At 39.6% G+C, this 20,717-nt stretch overlaps 1 protein-coding gene across 2 annotated transcripts in view; it reads right to left on the reverse strand.

Annotated features, from left to right (window-relative positions):
* Window positions 1-20,717, reverse strand: part of LOC108651446 (uncharacterized) — a 43,958-nt gene that overhangs the window by 10,370 nt on the left and 12,871 nt on the right. For both annotated transcript variants that reach the window (XM_018101164.3, XM_018101163.3), the window contains exon 2: window positions 18,829-19,257. In XM_018101164.3, the coding sequence (XP_017956653.1) occupies window positions 18,829-19,257 (429 nt within the window). The remainder of the gene's footprint in view (window positions 1-18,828; window positions 19,258-20,717) is intronic.

Consider the following 20,717-nt stretch of genomic DNA (forward strand, 5'->3'; position numbering starts at 1 on the left):
GGGGAAATTGAGAAAGCTGAACTGAGAGAATATGGAATATGGAATATGGAATATGGGGAATTAGATTGGATTTACCTATAAATAATATGGCATATGTAAGTAAAATACTGGATAATTTTATATTATATATGTTTTTTATATTTGTACTATTTTTAATCGTTTTTATGTAAATATAATCGATTCTAAAGTTAAGAACACAGCAAAATAAAGTTTTCAGCCAAGCTTTCTAGCCAGCATTTATATCAGAAAAGCCCTTTAACATTTAATACAGTTAAAAACAATTCTATTACGAGTACAATTTCCTAATCATTTCCCAATCATCCGACTCCGCACAAATCCTACTTGATGTCCCTCGCTCCAGTCACATGCAGCTGCCCGCATAAACCGAGTTCGAGTTAAGCTTTGAATTGGGACCACATTTAATTGACGTGACATTTGAGTTTTATATAGATTACGGACATGTGGCCTACATAATTTCTATAAACGCTCTAGCTGGCATTGTATGCATGTGCCGCAGAGCATTGCCATAGCAATGGAATGGGCGCACATTACGTATGCGTAATATTTTGCGCTAATTAAAACGCGTTCTGTTTTTTTTTTATGTCCATTTACGTGGCTAAGGTCCTTTAAAGGCCACTCAACCGCAAAATCAAAACCACAAATGCCAACTAAATCATGAGAAAATTAATTTTCCAGCTACAACAAAAGCAACAACAACAACAACAACAACAGGAGCAGCAAAAGCAATTGCATAGCAAATTAAGTTATGCTTGAGCAAGGGATGCAGCTGCAGGCGATTGCTTGTTGCTGGGCGTGGCAGGTGGCGAAGGGGATGTGGAGTGGGGCTGGCTACTATCTGAATCTAATTAGTTGCTCAAAAGCTTTGCTGCCAGCAACTAAGTAAAGCGCATCTGCATGACATTTATAGGCCCGCTGCCTGCAGGGACTCAGGTTGGCAAATGCTCCAGGCGCTGCGCAATTGTGGAGTCAACAAAATGCTTGCATTATTGTTTAACTGCTGCATTTGATTAACTAATTTATGAGTGAGACAGCGAGAGGCAGAGAGGGAGAGCGAGAGGGAGTGGGAGTGGGAGAGAGTGAGCACATTCGCTATTCAAATGCTCCTGCGGGCCACACAACAGTTTTGTGGTGGGCCAAGTTGCCAAACTGGCTCATAAAGCATTAAGATGTAGTAGAGCCGAGCACAACATTGTGTGAACTTGGCTGAATACACTAAGCGCTGCTCAGATCTGACCAAAATTAGCATAAGCATAAACATTAACGAGTGCTCAGGCGCTCTCTGTGTGTGTGTGGGCGTGCGTGTGTGTGTGTGTTTGCGTAGGCCAAGTCAAACATTTGGCAGGCAGTGCATTAAATACACCCAATTGCGCATACATATGTAAGGATAACAGAAACTAAACCAAAGCTACAGCACACACACACACACATACATATATAAGTAGTTGCCTTTCCCAACTCCCTCTCTCTCTCTCTAATGTTATCCGATCGACACATAACAATATTTCGACAAAAGTCACATGGACTGGCTGAGCCTTGTTGTGTATTCATGCAGTATGCTAACCCACACACACACACACATATAGCTGAGCTGAGGGAAGGCCATTGTCTAATGGCAAATGCAAATAAAAATGGGCCAAACGACAGATGCGAATGGGGTTTTTCGAAGCTGGGCAACAAACGGTCACAGCGTGCGCTTGTGCGTACCAAAATTCACAATTTACATTTTTATTTCAACAGCAACAAATATGCGACACATGGCAATTCAGACTCTAAGTCAGCCAGAGAAACAAACAACCAAAAAAAAAAAAAACAACATGTAATGGAAATGGGAAATTATGTGGGTTAAGGAAAATCTCAACAAATAGTAAATACTCGAGGCATATCGGATATATATGTCTGCAGTTGAAGAGCAAATGTACAAAGGCTTTAACAAGTTTATGCTTGTTAACTGCATTAAGATATAAGTTGAGTACAACTTTTAGTTAGTGTTGGTATAGGTAGATATATGAAGCTTGATATTGATATAATGCAAGAGTAATGCAAAAATACGAGCAAGTATTTTATAGATTTAATAAATACATAGATCAAGATCTATTTGTTGTTGTGTTTCAGCTGTTTAATAGCTAGATAGATAGTAGAGATATCTAGAGATGTGTTTGATTTGTTAACTAGATAAATAGATAAATAGGTTTAGCTTACGAACTTCTTAGCTCTATTGCATATATGTATGTCGGATCTATACGAACTTATGCGTTTTGGATCTGTCTGTCTCTCTCTCTTGCACTCTCATTCTTTATTTCTCTCTCTTTCCCTCTCTCTCTCTCTCTCTTGCTCTCTCATTCTCTATTTCTCTCTCTCTCTTACTCTCACTATCTTCCTCTCTCTCTCTCTTTCTCTCATTCACATATCTCTCCCATATCCAAGTTTATGGTTATTATTATCCACACATCTTCAAACATAATTATACCCAATATCCTAGCCAAATCACGTGTTTTATTATGTAACCTAAGCTCATGTCACAGTTTCCCACATGTTTTTAAAAGATTTCATTTGGAATTCAAGTTCTCATAGCAATGCACTTGATGTTTGAGTGTGTGTGTGTGTAGCTGAAAGGACTTTATGTGACAGGCATTGCCATAAACCAAAACATTGCCCACAGATGTGTTGTCTCTCACTCTCACTTTCTCTCTCTCTCTTTCTCCCTCTTTCTGTGTGTGTGTGTGTGTGGGTGATTGGGATAAGCAATGCATGCTAAAGCGAAACTAAAGCCAAATCATTGAAACTTCTTCCATGGCGCATCATTTATTCATCACGCACATTCAGCATGAAAGCCGGGCAATGCTCATATATTATATACCCTGTCCCCTCCCACACTCGCAGTGCCCATTGTGTGTGTCGGTCAATCATGAAAATGGTCATAAATATACAGACTGCATGTTGTTCTTGTTGTTGTTGTTGTCGCCCTTTTGGGGGCTGTTTTCAGTTCGATATCAAAGTTCAGGCTACGAATGTCTAAAGTGCGGAAGTTTTTTCATCTTTTATTTCCTTTGCTTATTTTTTTTTTTTTGTCAACCATCCCAATCAGCATGTGTGTGTGTGTGTGCTTGTGATTTATTCAAGTTTGTTTTTTATTTCTATATTTATATATGTATGTATATATTTCTGTTTTGGTTTATCTTTGAGGCTTGGTCACAGAAGCACGTCAAGTTGGCAATAAAATGTTTGTGCTGGCCACGTTTTGGATGTCGTCTGGCATGCGCTTAATTATTTAAATAGTCTTGGCAAATTGTTTGTTCAAGGTCTTAGACAATCGATAGCTGTATTGCTAAAATAGAGCAAGGAGAATGCTCAGCAGCAGCAGCAGCAGCAGCAGCAGGTGACAGCGGCTAAAAATACCCTGTGAAATGAGAGTGGCATGAAGTGGGCGTAGGAGAGAAGGAGCAGGCATGATTGTTTCTGGCCTAATTGATATAGTATTTCCATATAAGTCACTGGCTGAATATACTCAAGTTGCTTAAGTAATGAAAGACTAGATACCCTGTACAATCTATATATAAAGGTTGAATGATGCAGAGAATATCCTTAAATCAATGTGTTATAGTCGAGTGGTGTATAATTTATATTAGACGTCTATTAGCTGAGAGGACTGATGTTTATATACCCTGTACAATAATTATAATAATAAATAAATAATTAATGCATAATTGCCAATATAGATAGATTAGATTATAACTGAAATGGAATCATTGAAAACTGATCATAAAAAAATCCTAAAAAATATATATAATTTAAGATATAGATCTAAACTTTCATTTCTTTAAAGATATCATAAATCAAATCTTTTTATACCTTTAATGTTCAATAAGATTTCTATAGAATTTCGCAATTTTTCAGAGATTTTCATTGTTTCTCTACAACTAACGTAATAATAATAGCCTAAAATCAAACTATAAATCCAAACGAATTGAAGCCAACCAAATTTGAGACCATAAATTCTTATCTACTCTCCGTTCGATGGCTCGTTTCGCTCGCATTTAAGAGCAAGAAAATGTATGGCAAAACAATTTGTTAACATTATTTGTTTGCTCGCACGCGTTCGCTTTGTTTACAGTGTGTAAATAGAAAATAAATGGGGCCATCTAAATTTTTATCGCGAAAAATACAGAGCAACAGCAAAAAAAGTAAACTGGAAAATTAAATGAAAACGAAGGAAACTCAGTTCCAGTTTCTTCACCTGTCAGCTTCGCTGCCTTTTCGCCAATGCCATTTTCTTGGCCCAAAGCAGATGTAATTATTTTTAATGAGCACCAGCAGAAATTACACATCAAACATGTTGTATATGGGGCTGGGGGAGCTGTGCAAGGAGCTCGAATGAACGAACGGATATGTATGTGCGTGTGTGCTGTGTGTGTGCTGTGCGTGTGTATGTGGGTCGAGGTGGTTGCGTCTGGTCCGAAGTTTCTTAAAGCCAAGCAAATTACAAATTTTAATGTTGACCAAAGCAACAAACACGACTCGAACAGGCAAGTGATTTCATAAAATCGCTTCGGGCTGACTGAAGAAAGAAAGACAACAAAAGCTTGCAAAATTTAAGAGATACATGTGAGAGAGTGTGTGTGTGTGTGTGCGTGCGCACTAATTTAAGTCTTGTGTTTTAATTAAAAAGGGACAATATATTTGCATGAAAGCGCAGCTGACAGCAGGTCATAAGGCAGGACAACAGAGCAGCATGAAGCCCCAGGAGCAGAGCAATCAGGCACAGATGAATACACACACACACGCACACATATGCCACATGTGTGTGTGTGAAATAACAAAAAATTAAAACAACGGATCGATAAAAAAAATGAAGCAGATTTTCACAAAAATGCGCTTCAATCAAATGGGACGCTGGACGTCGTCAGGACATCGCTGCTGGGCGCAGGGGCGTGGCAGCTAGCAGGAGCGTCACGTTGCGTAAGCGAAAACGTGAAACGTGTGCGACAACAGCCCAGCCGAACCGAACGCAGTGACTATGATGCCGGGCGATGAATCATGCAGCCAGTTGGCGCCAAATGTCAAAACAATGCAAGCCAACGAGCCAGCCAGCCAACAACAACAACACTGATGATTAACAACAACAGGCGGGCAAGGACAAGGGCTGCGGGCTGGAGCTGCGTTACATGTAACGAAAATCAAGCGATTACTTGGTAGTAATTACGTAGGGATAGGGGGCATATGCGGCGTATACGCAATTGAGCAAACAACGAAAAGCATGGGCAGAGCTAGAGGCGGAGGAGCAGCAGCAGGAGCAGCAGCAGGAGCAGGAGCGGGGGGAGTAGGGGGTTGGTTAACTTAACATTTGATTTTGAAAGGAGGCTGAGAAGTGGCACAGAAATAAATTTATTTGCGTGTCAGGCTAAAATGCGAAGCATGAAAACAATAAAATGCCAAAAACAAGAAGAGAGGAGAGGAGAGAAGAGAGTATAAAATATGTGTGGGAGTAAGCATGTGTGTGTGTGTGCGTCTGAGTGTGTGGGTGTGTGTGTGTGTGCGTGCTGCAATTAGTGTAAAGTGTTGCTGTTGTTGTTGCTGCTGCGCGCAACATTAAAAGGATGAGATTAGCTAATAACTTATGTAAATGTCTGCTGCTGTTGCTTCCACAGCTGCTGCTGCAGCAGGGCAAAGCCGGCAAATCAGAGAAAATTGTAAGGCCAAAGGTTGCCAATAAATCGAAATGGCAAGTCGAGGCAATCGCAACATGTATTGAATAATTGAGTGTATTAAGTTAAGACATGCAAAGCACTCTGGCCTTTGATTGAATAAAGAAACAAGAGAGAGAGGGAGGCAGTGAGAGAGAGAGAGGGAGAGAGAGAGAGGGAGGGAGAGAGAGAGGTAGATAGGCAGAGGCAGATAAATAATGAAAACTAAATGTAAACAAATTAATTTACATATATACCTATCGAGTTTGATGGATTGTTTGATTGATTGGCTGAGTGATTTTAAATACATTTCGCCAGATTTCCCTGGCTTTACTAGAGTGCGACTATAAAGAAGCAGCTGAAGTCTTATCACAAGACAGCAAAACTCTTAGAAATTCAATCAATTAGCTCATAATCTTTGCTTAAACACCCTGCCAGACCCTCTCCTTCCTTCCTTGCTGTATGCTCATAATCCTTCATAACTAACCACTTAAGCTCTCGTGACTTAAGTTTGAACTCCGTTTCTTATGCCAAGCACAGCATCATGTATTGTTTTTCTACATATAGATATAGATATCTATCACATCGCATTGCTTGGTTTCGCCCGCTGCTCCCTCGCCCACATATTCCCCGATGCCTTTTGCTCTAGTTATTTGATATTTATTTCAATTTTATTTATTTAGAGAGCGCGGCAGCAAATGTTGGCAATACAGCAAAAAGCATTAAGAGCAGGGCCACAACAACCACCACAAACAACAACAACAACAACAACAGCAGCAGCTGGCAACACTTGCGCCACCAAATGCGTTGCCAAAAGGGCAACTTTTTTCTTTCATGTGTTTTTTTTTTTTTTGTTTTGCCTTAGAAAAGTTGAGGGCTGCCACCCACAAATGAAATTTTTTGAAAGCCAGCTGCTGCAAGGAGCTGCCAAAAAAAAAGGGTAGTGGCCAGGGGGCGTGGCTGGTTGTGTGGGTGTGCGTGTTGCTGAAAGGCCAACCAAAGGTGTTGCAAATGTGTGTTGCCAACTACTTTAAGTGCTAGCAAAACTATTTGCCAAAGCATTTTGTATATCAGTTGTTATAACTGTACTCGTCGTATATATATATGTGTATGTGTGTGTGTGTGTATGTGGGTGTGTGTGCTGCTGTGAAGATCGAACAAAGTTGTCTTTTCCGTTGCCTGCAAACTGCAAGGCAAAGTGATAATGTGTACAAAGTAAAAGTGCCTGCAACAACAACAACAACAACAACAACAACAACAAGCAACAATAACAACAGCCCAGTAAGCCAGCTGTACGGCTTTTACACTAAACAACAAAGTTAAGCCGTGCAGCAGCCCTGAGAAGTTTTATGGCAAGCACAGCAACAGTCAAGTCTAAGTATGTGTGTGTGTGTGTGTGTTTGTGTGCAACAAAATGTTGCACGTGCAACACGGCGTATGCACAATGTGCAGCATTTTTGGGTCGAGTTCTTCTATGCGCCCGATAAACCTGCCAAAAACGCAGAAATATGAAAAGGCTAAAGCAAATAGACGTAAAAAACTCTGCGAAAGAGCAGCATCAAAATTAGTCCCGAGTGGCGCAATATTTCTCTTAAATATTAGCAAAGCTTACAAAGTGTTTGGAGGTACGCTTGAAACTTAGATACGAATTGATGTAAAGATACAAATAAAGATACAGATTAAAGATATAGATCAAAGATACAGATACAGATACAGATACAGATACAGATACAGATACAAATACATATACAGATACAGATACAGATACAGATACAGATACAGATACAGATACAGATACAGATACAGATACAAATACATATACAGATACAGATACAGATACAGATACAGATACAGATACAGATACAGATACAGATACAGATACAGATACAGATACAGACACAGATACAGATACAGATACAGATACAGATACAGATACAGATACAGATACAGATACAGATACAGATACAGATACAGATACAATACAGATACAGATACAGATACAGATACAGATACAGATACAGATACAGATACAGATACAGATACAGATACAGATACAGATACAGATACAGATACAGATACAGATACAGATACAGATACAGATACAGATACAGATACAGATACAGATACAGATACAGATACAGATACAGATACAGATACAGATACAGATACAGATACAGATACAGATACAGATACAGATACAGATACAGATACCCATTCCCATTCCCATTCCCATTCCCATTCCCATTCCCATAACAAACCGAAAGCTTATATTAGTTTTCTTTGCTCAAGGATTTCCGTGCCGTATAACTCGAAAGAGGAAAACTTCTAAGTCAAAGAACTAGTTAGATTATGGAACGTTTCGAGTGAGCCGGTGCTGTGCAAGTTTTGCGTTACAAATGGCACTTAAAGAGCTGAAATGGCGTCGCCAACACTCAGCATGGAATACGCTCGCTGGCACTCAGCGTGGACACTGGGCTGGCTAGGGTTTCGCTCTTTCGACTTGGCGCTTAAGATTGATTTATGTAAATGATTTGCCATACTTTGCGTTACATAATAAATAGCACTAGAGCCGGCGCAAGAGGTAAACGTGCTGAACGTGAAACATGAATAGAAAGAGAAAGAAGAAGGAAAAACAACTGCCAGGAAACCAATAAAACAAGTAAAATAAAAGAGATTCAGTTGGAGTGTGAATGAGCTAGAAGATACCCTAGACATGCAGACAGGGAAGATAATAAAACTAGAGGAACTCTATTGATCTCAACCCGCTCATCCCTTTCTCAATGTCTACAGGGTATCTGAAAAGTAAGACAGAGTAAAAAGTAGAAGAGTTGCGATGGAAACGATATGACGAACGAACTGCTGCATTTGCTTAGCTGCCAGGCTATTCTGTCTGCTGCCTGCTGCCTTCTGCTTGACTGACGTTGGATTTTTGCATGCCACTTAAGCCAGGCTGGCCTGCAGAGAAAGAGAGAGACAGACAGCTAGCCGGCGAGAAAAGACAAAGCGGAAGAAGCAGACAAATGATATATTGCTGATTTGCGTGGCTGACGTGTTGTTACTCTCGCAGCAATTCAATGTGCATATATCAAGTGCAGGCGAAATATTCCAAATCGCTTTACCTATATACACACACACACACGCACACATACATACAATATGTATGCAAAAATATTGCGCATACGCCGCGTGGAGCGTGACAAATGGCCCAAAGCGCCAAAGCGGGCTTAAGTGCGCGTAACATTTTCTTAGCCCTGTTCACACTTGATTTAAGTAAGCGCATTACAACAGCAACAGCAACAGCTAGAAGGAAAACTGTTGGCCATATTGCAAATTAGAAAGCTGTCGGGCAATTTTCTAGGGGACAACCGAACGGACGACGTCGTTCCCACAGCGCAAAACTTCAAAATGAAAATTGCATAACTGCAAGCGCTGAAACAGCTGCAGATGCTCGAAAAAATGAAGAAGAAGAAGAAGAAAAACCATCAGCAAAAACCACTCAAACACTCACACACAGTGCAGTTGGGGGTCGCACAAAACTCGACTCAACTCGATTCAACTCGACTCAACTCGACTCGACTCGACGGGCATATTAAAGTTTTATGTGGGCTACACACCACTAACACACACACAAACTCACACACATACACTTATGTATGCATATATTGCCTCACATTTGTACATACATTTATGCATATATTTCCCGTTTTTTTCTTTTAGCATTTTCACATTTTGTTTGGTTTACAGCTTTCAGTGAGGCAAAAATCTAAAATTGTGCAATTTTTGATGTTTGTGTTTTCTGTGCCGCAGCTAACAATAAAATGTTGTATGTTGCATGTTGCATGTTGCCTTATCGCCTCCCCCATGTTAAGCTGGCCAATTGCTTTCGCCCAGAGTCAACAGTTGGAGGGCATAAAACTGCACTGCGCCGGCTCGCTGCACTCTATCAAATGCCCACCACGGCCCATTGTTGCCCCTAAGCCGAAACAAAAACTGCTCGTAATTCGGCATTTTCATGGCGTTTACTGTAGGTGCTGCTGCTGCAGCTAAACGAATTGGAGTATTAAAAAATGAGCAGAAAAAAAAGTTAAAGCTCGGCTTACGGCTAAATCTGCCTGAAACTGAAACAAGCTGAAACATATTTTATTAATAAACACGTTTTCATAACTCGAATCTGATATTTCAATTGAACTGCATTCAAATATTTTAAACCTATTATCAGGCAACCATATGCAAAAATTTACCCGATTCTTTATTCATTGTAAACTTATGCTTCAATAAGCAAAATAAAATAATATTTGTATTTCTATTAAACTAAAAATCTCTAGAATCTTTTTGCTCTATCCAAACAATTTTCATGCCTTTTACAATTAATTTTATTTTAAAATTTTCTTTTAACTCTGAGCTCTCTTCAGTTTGTGAAAATAAAACAAATTTTCAATTTGAAGCTTCGCTTGATTTGGGTCTCTTAACCCCTTACTTAATAATACTTCAGCAAAACCAACTCCGAGCACTTAACATATAGATAGCCGCAACCTTAATTTAAACTACAAAGCATAGCATTAGCTGCCTTTTAGATAAAATTGGCAACATTTATATTAAGTGTGCTCCAATGTTTTCCACTTTTGGCTAACATTAATTTCTGGGCCACCTGCTTCATGTTGTTCGTATGCAAAGCACAATCAACCCACACTGAAAACCACTTAACGGTCCGAATCTCAGTTGAAAGCCACAATGGCTCTTAAACTAACACAAACACACTCACACACATACACACACACACACACAGAGAGAGAGTACATTACATTTGGTTATCTAGCCGAGTTCCGGCTAAAAATATATACAAGCTGAGGGAGCCGTTCTAAAAATAAGTGAAGGCGTCTTATTTATGTTGCCTCTAGTATCATGATTGATACACTAAATTAAGGCTAATTGTAGAAAAATATGAGGTGCACATGTTGCCAGTGCTGGGGTTGAAGCCTGTAGCATAAGGGTGAGTAGGCACACACACACAGACACAGGCGTACACACGCAGGGTAGCAGGAAACGGGGCAACACGAATACGGATACGGAAACGGGCATGGACATGGACATGGACACTCGAGCGAACGGTTTGGGCCTGGCGCCAACATTTTGCGCTTGGCGCAGACATTAAAATGCTTAAAATATCGATTTGTCAGGCCGCAATGAAATAACGCCCCAGGTTCGCTACCGGCAGTCAGCCAGCCCTCCGACTCAAACAAAAGAGCCAAAAAAGCAACAGTCTGCCACTTAAAAGGGAAAAAGGCATAACAAGTGGCAAAGGTAAGAAGGCTAAGAGCGAAGTGCTGATGCTCTTTGTTTGAGAATTTTTGTGTGTGGATAAAGAAATAAAGTAAAATTTGAATAAGTAAAAGTTTTCCTCAAAGAATCACAATTTTTAATTTAAATTTCTATGTAGAATAACATTTAGTTCCTCATTTAAATCTTTGTTAAAATAATATACACTGTTCAGCAGAAAACTGGTTAATATAAATTCATATTTTATTTAGCTTTTCTACTATTTAATTTAATGTTATATATTTATTTTTATACCCTGAACCCATTGAAAATGGGAAATCAGGGTATAATGGTTTTGTTAAAAGTATGTAACAGGCAGAAGGAGGCGTGGCAGACCCCACAAAGTATATATATTCTTGATCAGGGCGACAAGCTGAGTCGATTTGGCCCTGTCCGTCTGTCTGTCCGTCCGTATGTATGAACGCGTCGATTTCAGAAGATATAAGAGCTAGAGACTTCAACTTTTTTTTAAAATGTCCGTATATATCACGCGCATATCGAGTTTATCACTAAAAAACGATAACTCATTCCGATACTTTTTTATCGATAAAAAACCTTATCGACGATCACTTAAAGAATTATATCTCCTACATCTTTCAAGCTAGAGTCTCCAAATTTAAAATGTATATAAAGATGTATTTTATACAATTTCGGTTTTTGTTAAAATTTACCCCCCATCCCTAAATCCACCCCCTCACCCTCATCTTTGTAAAAGTCGTATATCAAATACTAGAGACTTGTGATTCGGTATACACATACATTTTAACATTATGATTACGTTCTGAAAGTTTCATTACGATCGTACGTCTAGAAATTAAATTATTCAACAAATAAGTTGTCATTATATTGCCAACATTGCAGCGCAACCCAAGCGCAATCGCCTGTATATGTGAGTGTGTGTATATGCGTTTGTTTGTTTGCATGCGTGTGTGTGTGTGTGTGTGTGCGTGTGTGTTTGCTAATAATTATTGAAATATCAGTTGCTTGTAGGGTTCAGGGGATCTCGTAGTCGAGCTGTCTCGACTAGAGCTTTCTTTCTTGTTAATATATACATTTTCTACTATTTTATTTAATATTAAATATCTATATATTATGTATGTAAATATTTAAATATTTTTCAGTACATCAACATAATTTTGTAGATGATTTCAATTCAATCTTTATCTATAACAAACTCTCAATAAATCAACAGAATTTTAATAATTGAATATTAAATATTTATTTTTAATTTATACATTTTCTACTTTTTATTTAATATTAAATATTTATTTTTACTATATAAAAATTATACTATTTAATTTAATATTAAATATTTATATTTTATGTATATAAATATTTAAATATTTTTCAGTTGTTCAACATATTTTTCCACATGATTGTAATTCAATCTTTATCTATAACAAACTCTCAATAAATCCACAGAAATTTAGTTCCATGCATTCAACATAATTTCAACCAAATATTGTTTATTTAAACAATATTTTATTTAAGCAATAATATTCAAGTAAACCTTGATATGACTTCTCTTGTTTTTTTACAAGTCCCCGAGGAGACATAAAACAAGCCATCGATTACATGTATGAAAACGCATCGCATCACACATCCGTTGGTTTTTTGTGACCACGCAGGGGTCAATAAAAGCTCGTTATTGTCCCCCATAAAAGCGAGACAGGAGGAAGGCAGGCAAACAAAAAAAAAAAAAAACAAAAGTGAAGCGGAGATGACAAACTAAAATGCATTCCCAATGCGTTACATACTTAATAACACAGTCATTATATCCTTTCAAAGGGGAAAAGGCAAACGGTTGTAGCATAAAAAACTGTGAGCCACAATGGCCGCTATCTATGTTTGTGTGCGCCTGTGTGTGCGTGTGTGTGTGTGTTTGCAATATGCAAATGTGTGCGTAGAGGTAGACATTTATAGACCAGAAGTTTGGTCGAATGTACATCAGGTTCTGTGTGTGCTCGAGCACCCCGCTTGGTTGCCTTGGTATTTATTTACTTGGGTTGCCTGTCTCGCTCTCGCTCTCACTCTGGCTCACCCACTCTGACTCTCTCTCTCTCTCGCTCTCTGGCTCTCTGTTTATCTTTTGGTTAATTTTTTGCATTTTTTCTCGCCAATTTTGTAAGTTGTTCATTTTTTGTTGCTGCTCCTCGTGAAAATAAACAAACACTGAGCGATTCATATCGTGGATGAAACAACAGTTCAGCTTTGATTTTCCGCAGCTTTATTGCTGTAATGCGAAACAGTTTTTTTCCTGGCTTCACTCTGAACTCTTTCTCTTCCAACCATTTTTTGTTGGCTTTCATTTTGCGTGCACTTTCGGCCGCATATTTTCCAGGTCTTTTATTATTTTTGGCTTCATTTGACATGCAACCGGAAGCTGGTTCAATGTTTGTGCAGGGAAATTAAAAGCAAGATGGATTCACAGCGGGATTAGTTGAGCCGTAAATGTTAAACTGGTGTTTCGTAGCTTGATTTGATTCTGGGCTGTAGGCCGATGGAAATATATGTATATATACGATAGTAAAGTTGAGGTAGGGCAGTGGAAACGAGAGTTCGAAAGAGCATGACTGGCAGTTATTGTAGTTGTACAATAGATTAGAGATATATCGATGTTCTTGATGGCACAGAGAGGCTGATGATGAAGAACAGAGAAGAGGAGGAGTGACAGAGAAAGAGGGTGAGCGAGAGAGAAGAAAAGAAAGCGAAAGAAACCAATGAAGAAAGAGATTGAAGGAGTGAGAAAATGGAAATTTAATAGAAGTGAGAGAAAGTGAGAAAGAGAGAGAGAGAGAGAGAGAGAGAGAGAGAGAGAGAGGGAGCGAAACAGGGAGAGAGCAAGGAGAAAGACAGAGAGAGAGAGAGGGAAAGACAGATAGAGAAAGAAGGAATGACAGTCAAATAGGAAGAGAGAGACAGGTGTAGAGAGAGAGAGAATGAAATAGCAATAGAGAGAGAGAAAAAAATGCACAGGAAGAATAAAATACATATATGTATATCAAGAAATGGGATAGAGGATGACGCATGAAAGAGGAGGGGCAGATAGAAAGGGGTGAAGTGGAAAAAAGCTATACAGGAAGCAATAAAGACAGAGCGCAAAGAGCTGCTATCAAAAGTAATACACTGAATACGGAATACAAAGAAAAAGCAGACAGGAGTAAGAGCCAGAAAAAATGGCAGAAGCGAGTAAATAAACGAGTAAGCTATTGACTTAAAAGCAATAGAAGCGAAAGCCATTTGATACTGGCTTTAAATACAATAAAACTTTTGAAATTGTTGCAACCACACTCGGTCTCTCCGCTCCTGTTGGCAGCTAGATAAAGCTAATTCGAGGCTCCAATATTTGCCTCGAACAGCACTTTACCTCAAAACTCACAAATCCCTGGGCCAATATCCTGCTAGACGCCCGAGCCATCAGTCAACACGAACGTGGCGCAGCCACGCCCACAACAGCAGCTGTGCCAAGGAGGCCCAACTAAGCCACGTGCGCTTAGTTGGGGAAACCGCATCAGGCAAATATGTAAATAACTTTTAAGAAATTAAGCACACAGGCCCAAAACAAGCGCCCGAGTAGCGGCGCCTAAGCCAGAAGCTGAAGTGTGAGGCGAACAGGGAGCGGGGGGTGGACAGACTTTTGAGCAACAGGATGGCAGGAAAGCAGCTTGAGAATGCAATCACTTATACGCACCGTTGCACAGGGCGTACTCTGAAAAGTTTTCGGGCCGCGCATTCAAATGGAAGATGACAATGAGGCAGCGCCGCCGTCTTGACTTGCACAACTCAAGCACAAGTGAACAGCGCGAACAACACTCAAAACAGATGCCGCCAGGTACATAACATTAATTACACCGGTTCCGGGCAAAGCCAGAGGAAGAGAAATACGAAATAAGAAATAAAACAAAAAACAAATGAAAATGCGAAAAACGGAAACACTCCTCCGCCCACACACACACACACACAGCCCTGGCGCTGGCTCTGGCTCTGGCTCTGCGATTGCGATTGCCACGTGAACTGTGCGCTTGCATTTTATCTGCTCCAATTGCAGCGCAACGGGGCTCCGCATATTTACAATTGCTCGGCGTTTAATGCTAGTGGGAATTACCATGGCGGGGCACTGGGATGCGGGATGAGGCGGGCGGCAAGGGTTATGGCTCTATCAAACTGGAAGCCAGTGCCCATCAAATATTCAAACGAAACCAAAGAATATGGCATGGCCAAAACAGTGCAAAGCATGCAGCTAAATACCATAGGATTTTCAGGTTGCACATGGACTTTGGGGAGCAGGAGTAGAAGTATATGGGGAGAGTCCTTATAGAGTAGTCTTGTAATACATATAAATATAGTACTATAGGCATTCTCCTGTTCCATCATATCTTTCAGCTACAAACTCATTCAGTACTTCTCTCAGACTTCCCTCAACGTTCAGCCAGCAATACTTAACTCCTTCACAGCCCTTCATGCCCCGCCATCAGCCAGCAGCCATTGACCGCTAAGTAGTCTACTTACTCGCTTAAAAACGTTATGGCCCTTTAAGGCAACCTCCAGCTCAAAGCTGATTGCAGGGTATTTGAGAGTGAAATCTTTTTGCATACGGGCTGAACAGTAAACAATAACAGCCCACAACAACCGTCAAGGATGGCAAGCGATTACAGGACACAGCGACGCCCCATTCACACACACACACACATACACACAAGCATGAGTGAAAGAGATCGACTATAGACAACGGTTTACAGGACGAGCAAAGGACTATGGCATACGGCTAAGTGTTTTGCAACGGAAATGCCAAGCTATCATGCAAAAAGCCAACGGCAGATTAACGAACCATGGCCAAGGCATGCCAAAGGTACACAGGATGCAGATAGAGCAAGCCAGATACAGAGGGAGAGAGAAATACAGTGATAAACCGAAAGAGAGAGAGAGAGAGAGAGAGATGAAGATAGAGGGCACGGAATTCACGATGGCACGTGACGCAGCGACAGTCCATGACCAAGTGCTGATTTTTCATCCGGCCAAGCAGAGTGGCCAAAGCGCAAAAATACGACTAAAGGTTATTGACATTGTCGCCAAGCCCCAAACGCACGAAAACAGCAACAAATGGCAGACAACAAAAAGCAATAGCAATAGCAACAGCCAACAGCCAACAAAACATTCAACTGCAATCAACGAAATTTTTCCTATATACCATATGAGGTATATGGTAAATTACTTTTTGCCAGGGGCGAACTGTCGTCTGGGTATTGAAATACGTTTAGTTAGCATCCAAAGTGAACCAGCTGGGAGTTTCCTTTAAGAGAAGTTCAAATTTAGAGATGAGTGGAAATGGCTGGACTCGGGGTGGAAATTGAAAACTAAGAAAATGAAAGTAAAGATTTTTGAGCAGATATTGAGAAACCTTAGGAATTCTACATATATAGTACTAAGATATATCTGCAGAACCTTCAGAGAACAGTGGCTTCAATATCATATACTTAAATGTTACTATATACGACATAAACCTCTCTGACTAAGCTACATTTTGCTTTATTACCCTTTTTTTTTATTAGAAACCTAACATAGCCTCAACTACCACCGTCTCTAATACCTCTAGCTGCACTACCTCTACTTACCAACCTCTACTACCTCCGTCTCTAATACCTCTTGCTGCACTACCTCTACGGACAACCTCCACTACCTCTCTCTCTAATACCTCTAGCTGCACTACCTCTACTTACCAACCTCTACTACCTCTGGTTCTCTACCTCTGCCAACCTCTCCTATAGCGGACTCTACCACCTCTAACTCTACCAAGCTCCACTACCTCTCCCCCTTGCACACAACAAACACCCTCTCCACTTTAAAACGCAACAAAATAAAAACCTTGAGTAGAACTTTTTAAAAGGTGAAAATGTTCTTTTCCCGTTCTTTTTCATTTTAAGCATTAATTTGTGCCAACACTTGCGACAAAGACAAAAACAAGTTAATGAAAGAAATAAAAAATAAAGCTCCACTTTGTTAGTTGACCAGCTCTATATATAGAGACTGGCGCTGTGTGTGCACGTGTGTGTGTGTGTGTAAACGTTCCCAACTTGGGCAGACCCATTAACCATTACCTCAACTTTGTCGATTCCCTTTTGGCCGATGGGTCGCTAATTGTTTGCAGCATGGACTATCGCCAGTACAAATACCTCGACCTCGACCCAGCCTGGACGCTGCTCCGATTATAGTAAAAGTGCGTTAAAAGGCCCTTCCTACCCCTCCCTACCCCCTCCCGCCCAGATTGTGCCACGTTCAGCTGAAGTGCATTTGGCCCGATGGCGTTTTACTGTTTGCCTTAATTGAAAACTTTCGCGCAGATATTTTTCGTGTTTGGCTTCGTAATATACAAAAAGCTAGCTGAACAAAAATAGAATAAAAAACAAAGTGAATTGGAAAAGTTTCTAGTTCTGAACGCTTTGCCGCCTTGCATTTGTTTAGCTCTACTAAGCGACTTTCAGGAGCTTAAAGTTTCAGCTACCAAATGTTTCAATGCCTCGTCCCCGTCGAAGCTGCGCACCCCGTTGGTAACAGCTATCCGAAAAGTTGGCCACCAATTAGTTGGCCAGCCTTACGGGCGCAGCTTCGATGCTTTTCTCTGCATTTTCCATGCTGCTGAAAAGCGCATTACAATTTCCCTGCCACACTCAACGCTCTCATCAGGCCACACTAATTAACAAAGCATGAGAATTGTTTGGTGTTTTTACTTTTCGTTTATCTATTAGGCATTGGGGCTTGTGTCTAATAGCTGCTTATATATTATGCATGAATCGAAATTGCTTTTAATTCACCCAAGAAGTATTGTAGTTTTTTCTTCCGTTTTTATCTAAGCAATTAGCTCGTTTGGGAGTATACTGTTATTAAGGCATTTTTATTAGCTTTGTGCATTATGCAAGAAAACTTCTTTTCAAGCCAAGCATGTTTTCTGCAAGGCGTACAAGCTGTTCGTAAAATATTGGCGGATCATAAATTTGCCGGAAATTCTCGCCGTTTTTAACTAAGTTTTAGGCTTAGCAACTATTTGAAGCAGTTTAATATGAACTTTGGTGTAGTTGTACTTGAGACAGGGTCTTAGTTCAGTTGGCTCAACCTATTTATTTAGGGGTATTCTCTTATTGATCGTATTCGCATATATAGCCCGCACAATTATTGTTCGAGTGATATGCTTTTTTTAAGCAACTCACGTCAATGTGTACATGTGGGCGTACTTGGTTATATCATATATTATTATATTATTATATCGATATATTATAGATGATCGTTATTGTAATTTTGTATTTTATATATGCATAAATTGTGTCTATTTTATCTGGCAGGCACATTTAAATATATATGCTGTATATACTTGAATATATATATATATACTTGAATATATACTTGAATATATATACTTGAATATATACTTGAATATACTGATGTAAAATATTTAATTAATAAATTTAATAACTCTTTTAAAAATCCCTTTTTTTCCAGAAAAATGTTCGGAGAAAATGATTATTAATTTTGGCAATCCTTAGCTTTACCCTGGTCATCTAATATATTTATTAATATGAATAATTATATATATATATAAACATAGTTAAATAAATATTTTTCCAGTATATCATTAAGTTGTCTTTCACCTAGAATATGTGTGTTTATGTATGCCCTATAACAATTTGAAGCCGACTTTACTTTCGCATACCTCAAAAACACATGCTAACGACAGTCCCCAAGCACATAGTACCGGCCTTTAGTATACTTGTATGTACTACTGTATGCTTCAATATAAATACAAATTGATTCTACTCACAATTTCCCTTTGCAGCTTCGCAATATTAAAGTTGGCCTGGGCCAATCGCACGCTCAGCGTTGCCACATCGCTGGTGAGCTGCGCTCGCTCGTTGGTGTTGCGATCGACTAGCTTGAGCATTTTATCCTCCAGACTCTGATTGACTTTCTGCACGCGCTTGTGCGACTCGTAGAGTCGATCGTATTTGTCCTGCCACGCAATCACACTGTCCTCCAGCTCCACCTGGCGCTCCGTTTCACGCAGGCAAGCTGTTTCCAAAGCGTAGAGCTGCGTTTGCTTCTCGAGCAGCGCCTGCTGCAGTTGCTCGATTTCTGTGGATGACGCGGATGTTGCAGCAACTGTTGCTGCTGCTGCTGCTGCTGCTGCTGTTGTTGTTGCTGTTGTTGCTGCTGTGAGCGCACCCTGTGCTGTGTGCGCATCGGTGGACGGCTGCAATTGAGTGGATGACAGCGTTTGTATTAAATTTGAAATTATGCGTTGTTTGTAATTAATTTTGTTTCCGCCAGCGCATGCCGGACGCAAGTGTCACACGTTTTCGACTGCAAAAATGCTACTAAGCTCGCAGCAGGCCGCGCAGCAGCGAGAGAGAATGGCAGGGAGAGAGAGAGAGAGAAAGAGTGAGAGGAAGAGGGTACCACAGCAGCATCCAACCTATACAAGCAAATCATTATTTATAAAAAAAAAGATTGGAGCGTGCGTTTGCCTCTCATAAAAATGCACGTCATGTTCATAAAGTTCAATCGAGAGGGTTGTAGCTGGAGCCAGGGAGTGCAGAAGAGGGAGAGCAAGCGAGAGAAAGAGAGTGATAGTCACATCGTATAGAGAGAAGCGCACTGATAACAGCAGCTCTGCCTTGGCGTTGTTTCAACAGTTTAAGCTTAACCAACGCAACCGAACAGCATCTGGTTTGACTTTGCTTGCCTCCAATTGCAGAGATAAGACAAAATAGATTAGACTGTATAGATGAATAGAACTGATAGATATTCAGTATGTATGAGCATTACTATACATACGTAATTTAGAATTCGTTTTATATATCATATTTAATATAGATTTTTCACAAGAAATCTTAGACTTTTCTCATCTACTCTCTAAACTCAACCAAACTGTAATCTTTGGCAAATATTTTTATATTTTACAGGGTATATAGCAATCTGCTAATCTCTTTTTCACTCTACCCATTGGCTTTGCTTGTGAGTTCACAATTTGCACAGCAGGTCAGCCACTGATAAGCTGCAGATAATTAAAGAGTGACGACTGAGAGGGGCAGGCTGCAAGAGATAATGAGATCATGTTGTGTAGAGTTACGATCTCAGAGAGACTGAGAGAGAAGAGAGAGAGAGAGAGAGAGTGATTGAGAGAGAGAGAGAGAGAGAGAGAGGGAGAGAGAGCGCAACTAACAAGTAAAATTTATGATCGTCATGTAATTAAATATTAATGAGCTTGTTTTAAATTTATTCTTTCTGTTTAATTTCTAAAAAATATATGACATGCATATACATATAAATATATACAAATATACATATATAGAAGATATACATATATTAATAAATACATGTATGACTATCTCCTACAACAGCTTGTAAACTAAAATATATATGTTGTCGAGCTCATAAAAATATTACCTTTGCGTTATGCAAAACTTAAACCAAATAAAAACATATTAAAAGCCATTGAAAATGTATAATATGTTCAGTTTTTGCTTAAAATAGAATACATATATATGCACAGAAATATCCATATATAAACAAAATATTCCTATAAAATGATCGACTAGCCATTAAGCTTAATAGAGCGCATAGAGTGGACATACATAGATCTACTTTTGGCAATAAATTCTAAATGTAACATATACAATTATTTCTAATATATATATGTATATGCATGTG

This window comes from Drosophila navojoa, chromosome 4, assembly GCF_054131105.1.
Source record: "Drosophila navojoa isolate 15081-1374.11 chromosome 4, UAZ_NAV_1.0, whole genome shotgun sequence".
NCBI classification, from domain to species: Eukaryota; Metazoa; Arthropoda; class Insecta; order Diptera; family Drosophilidae; genus Drosophila; species Drosophila navojoa.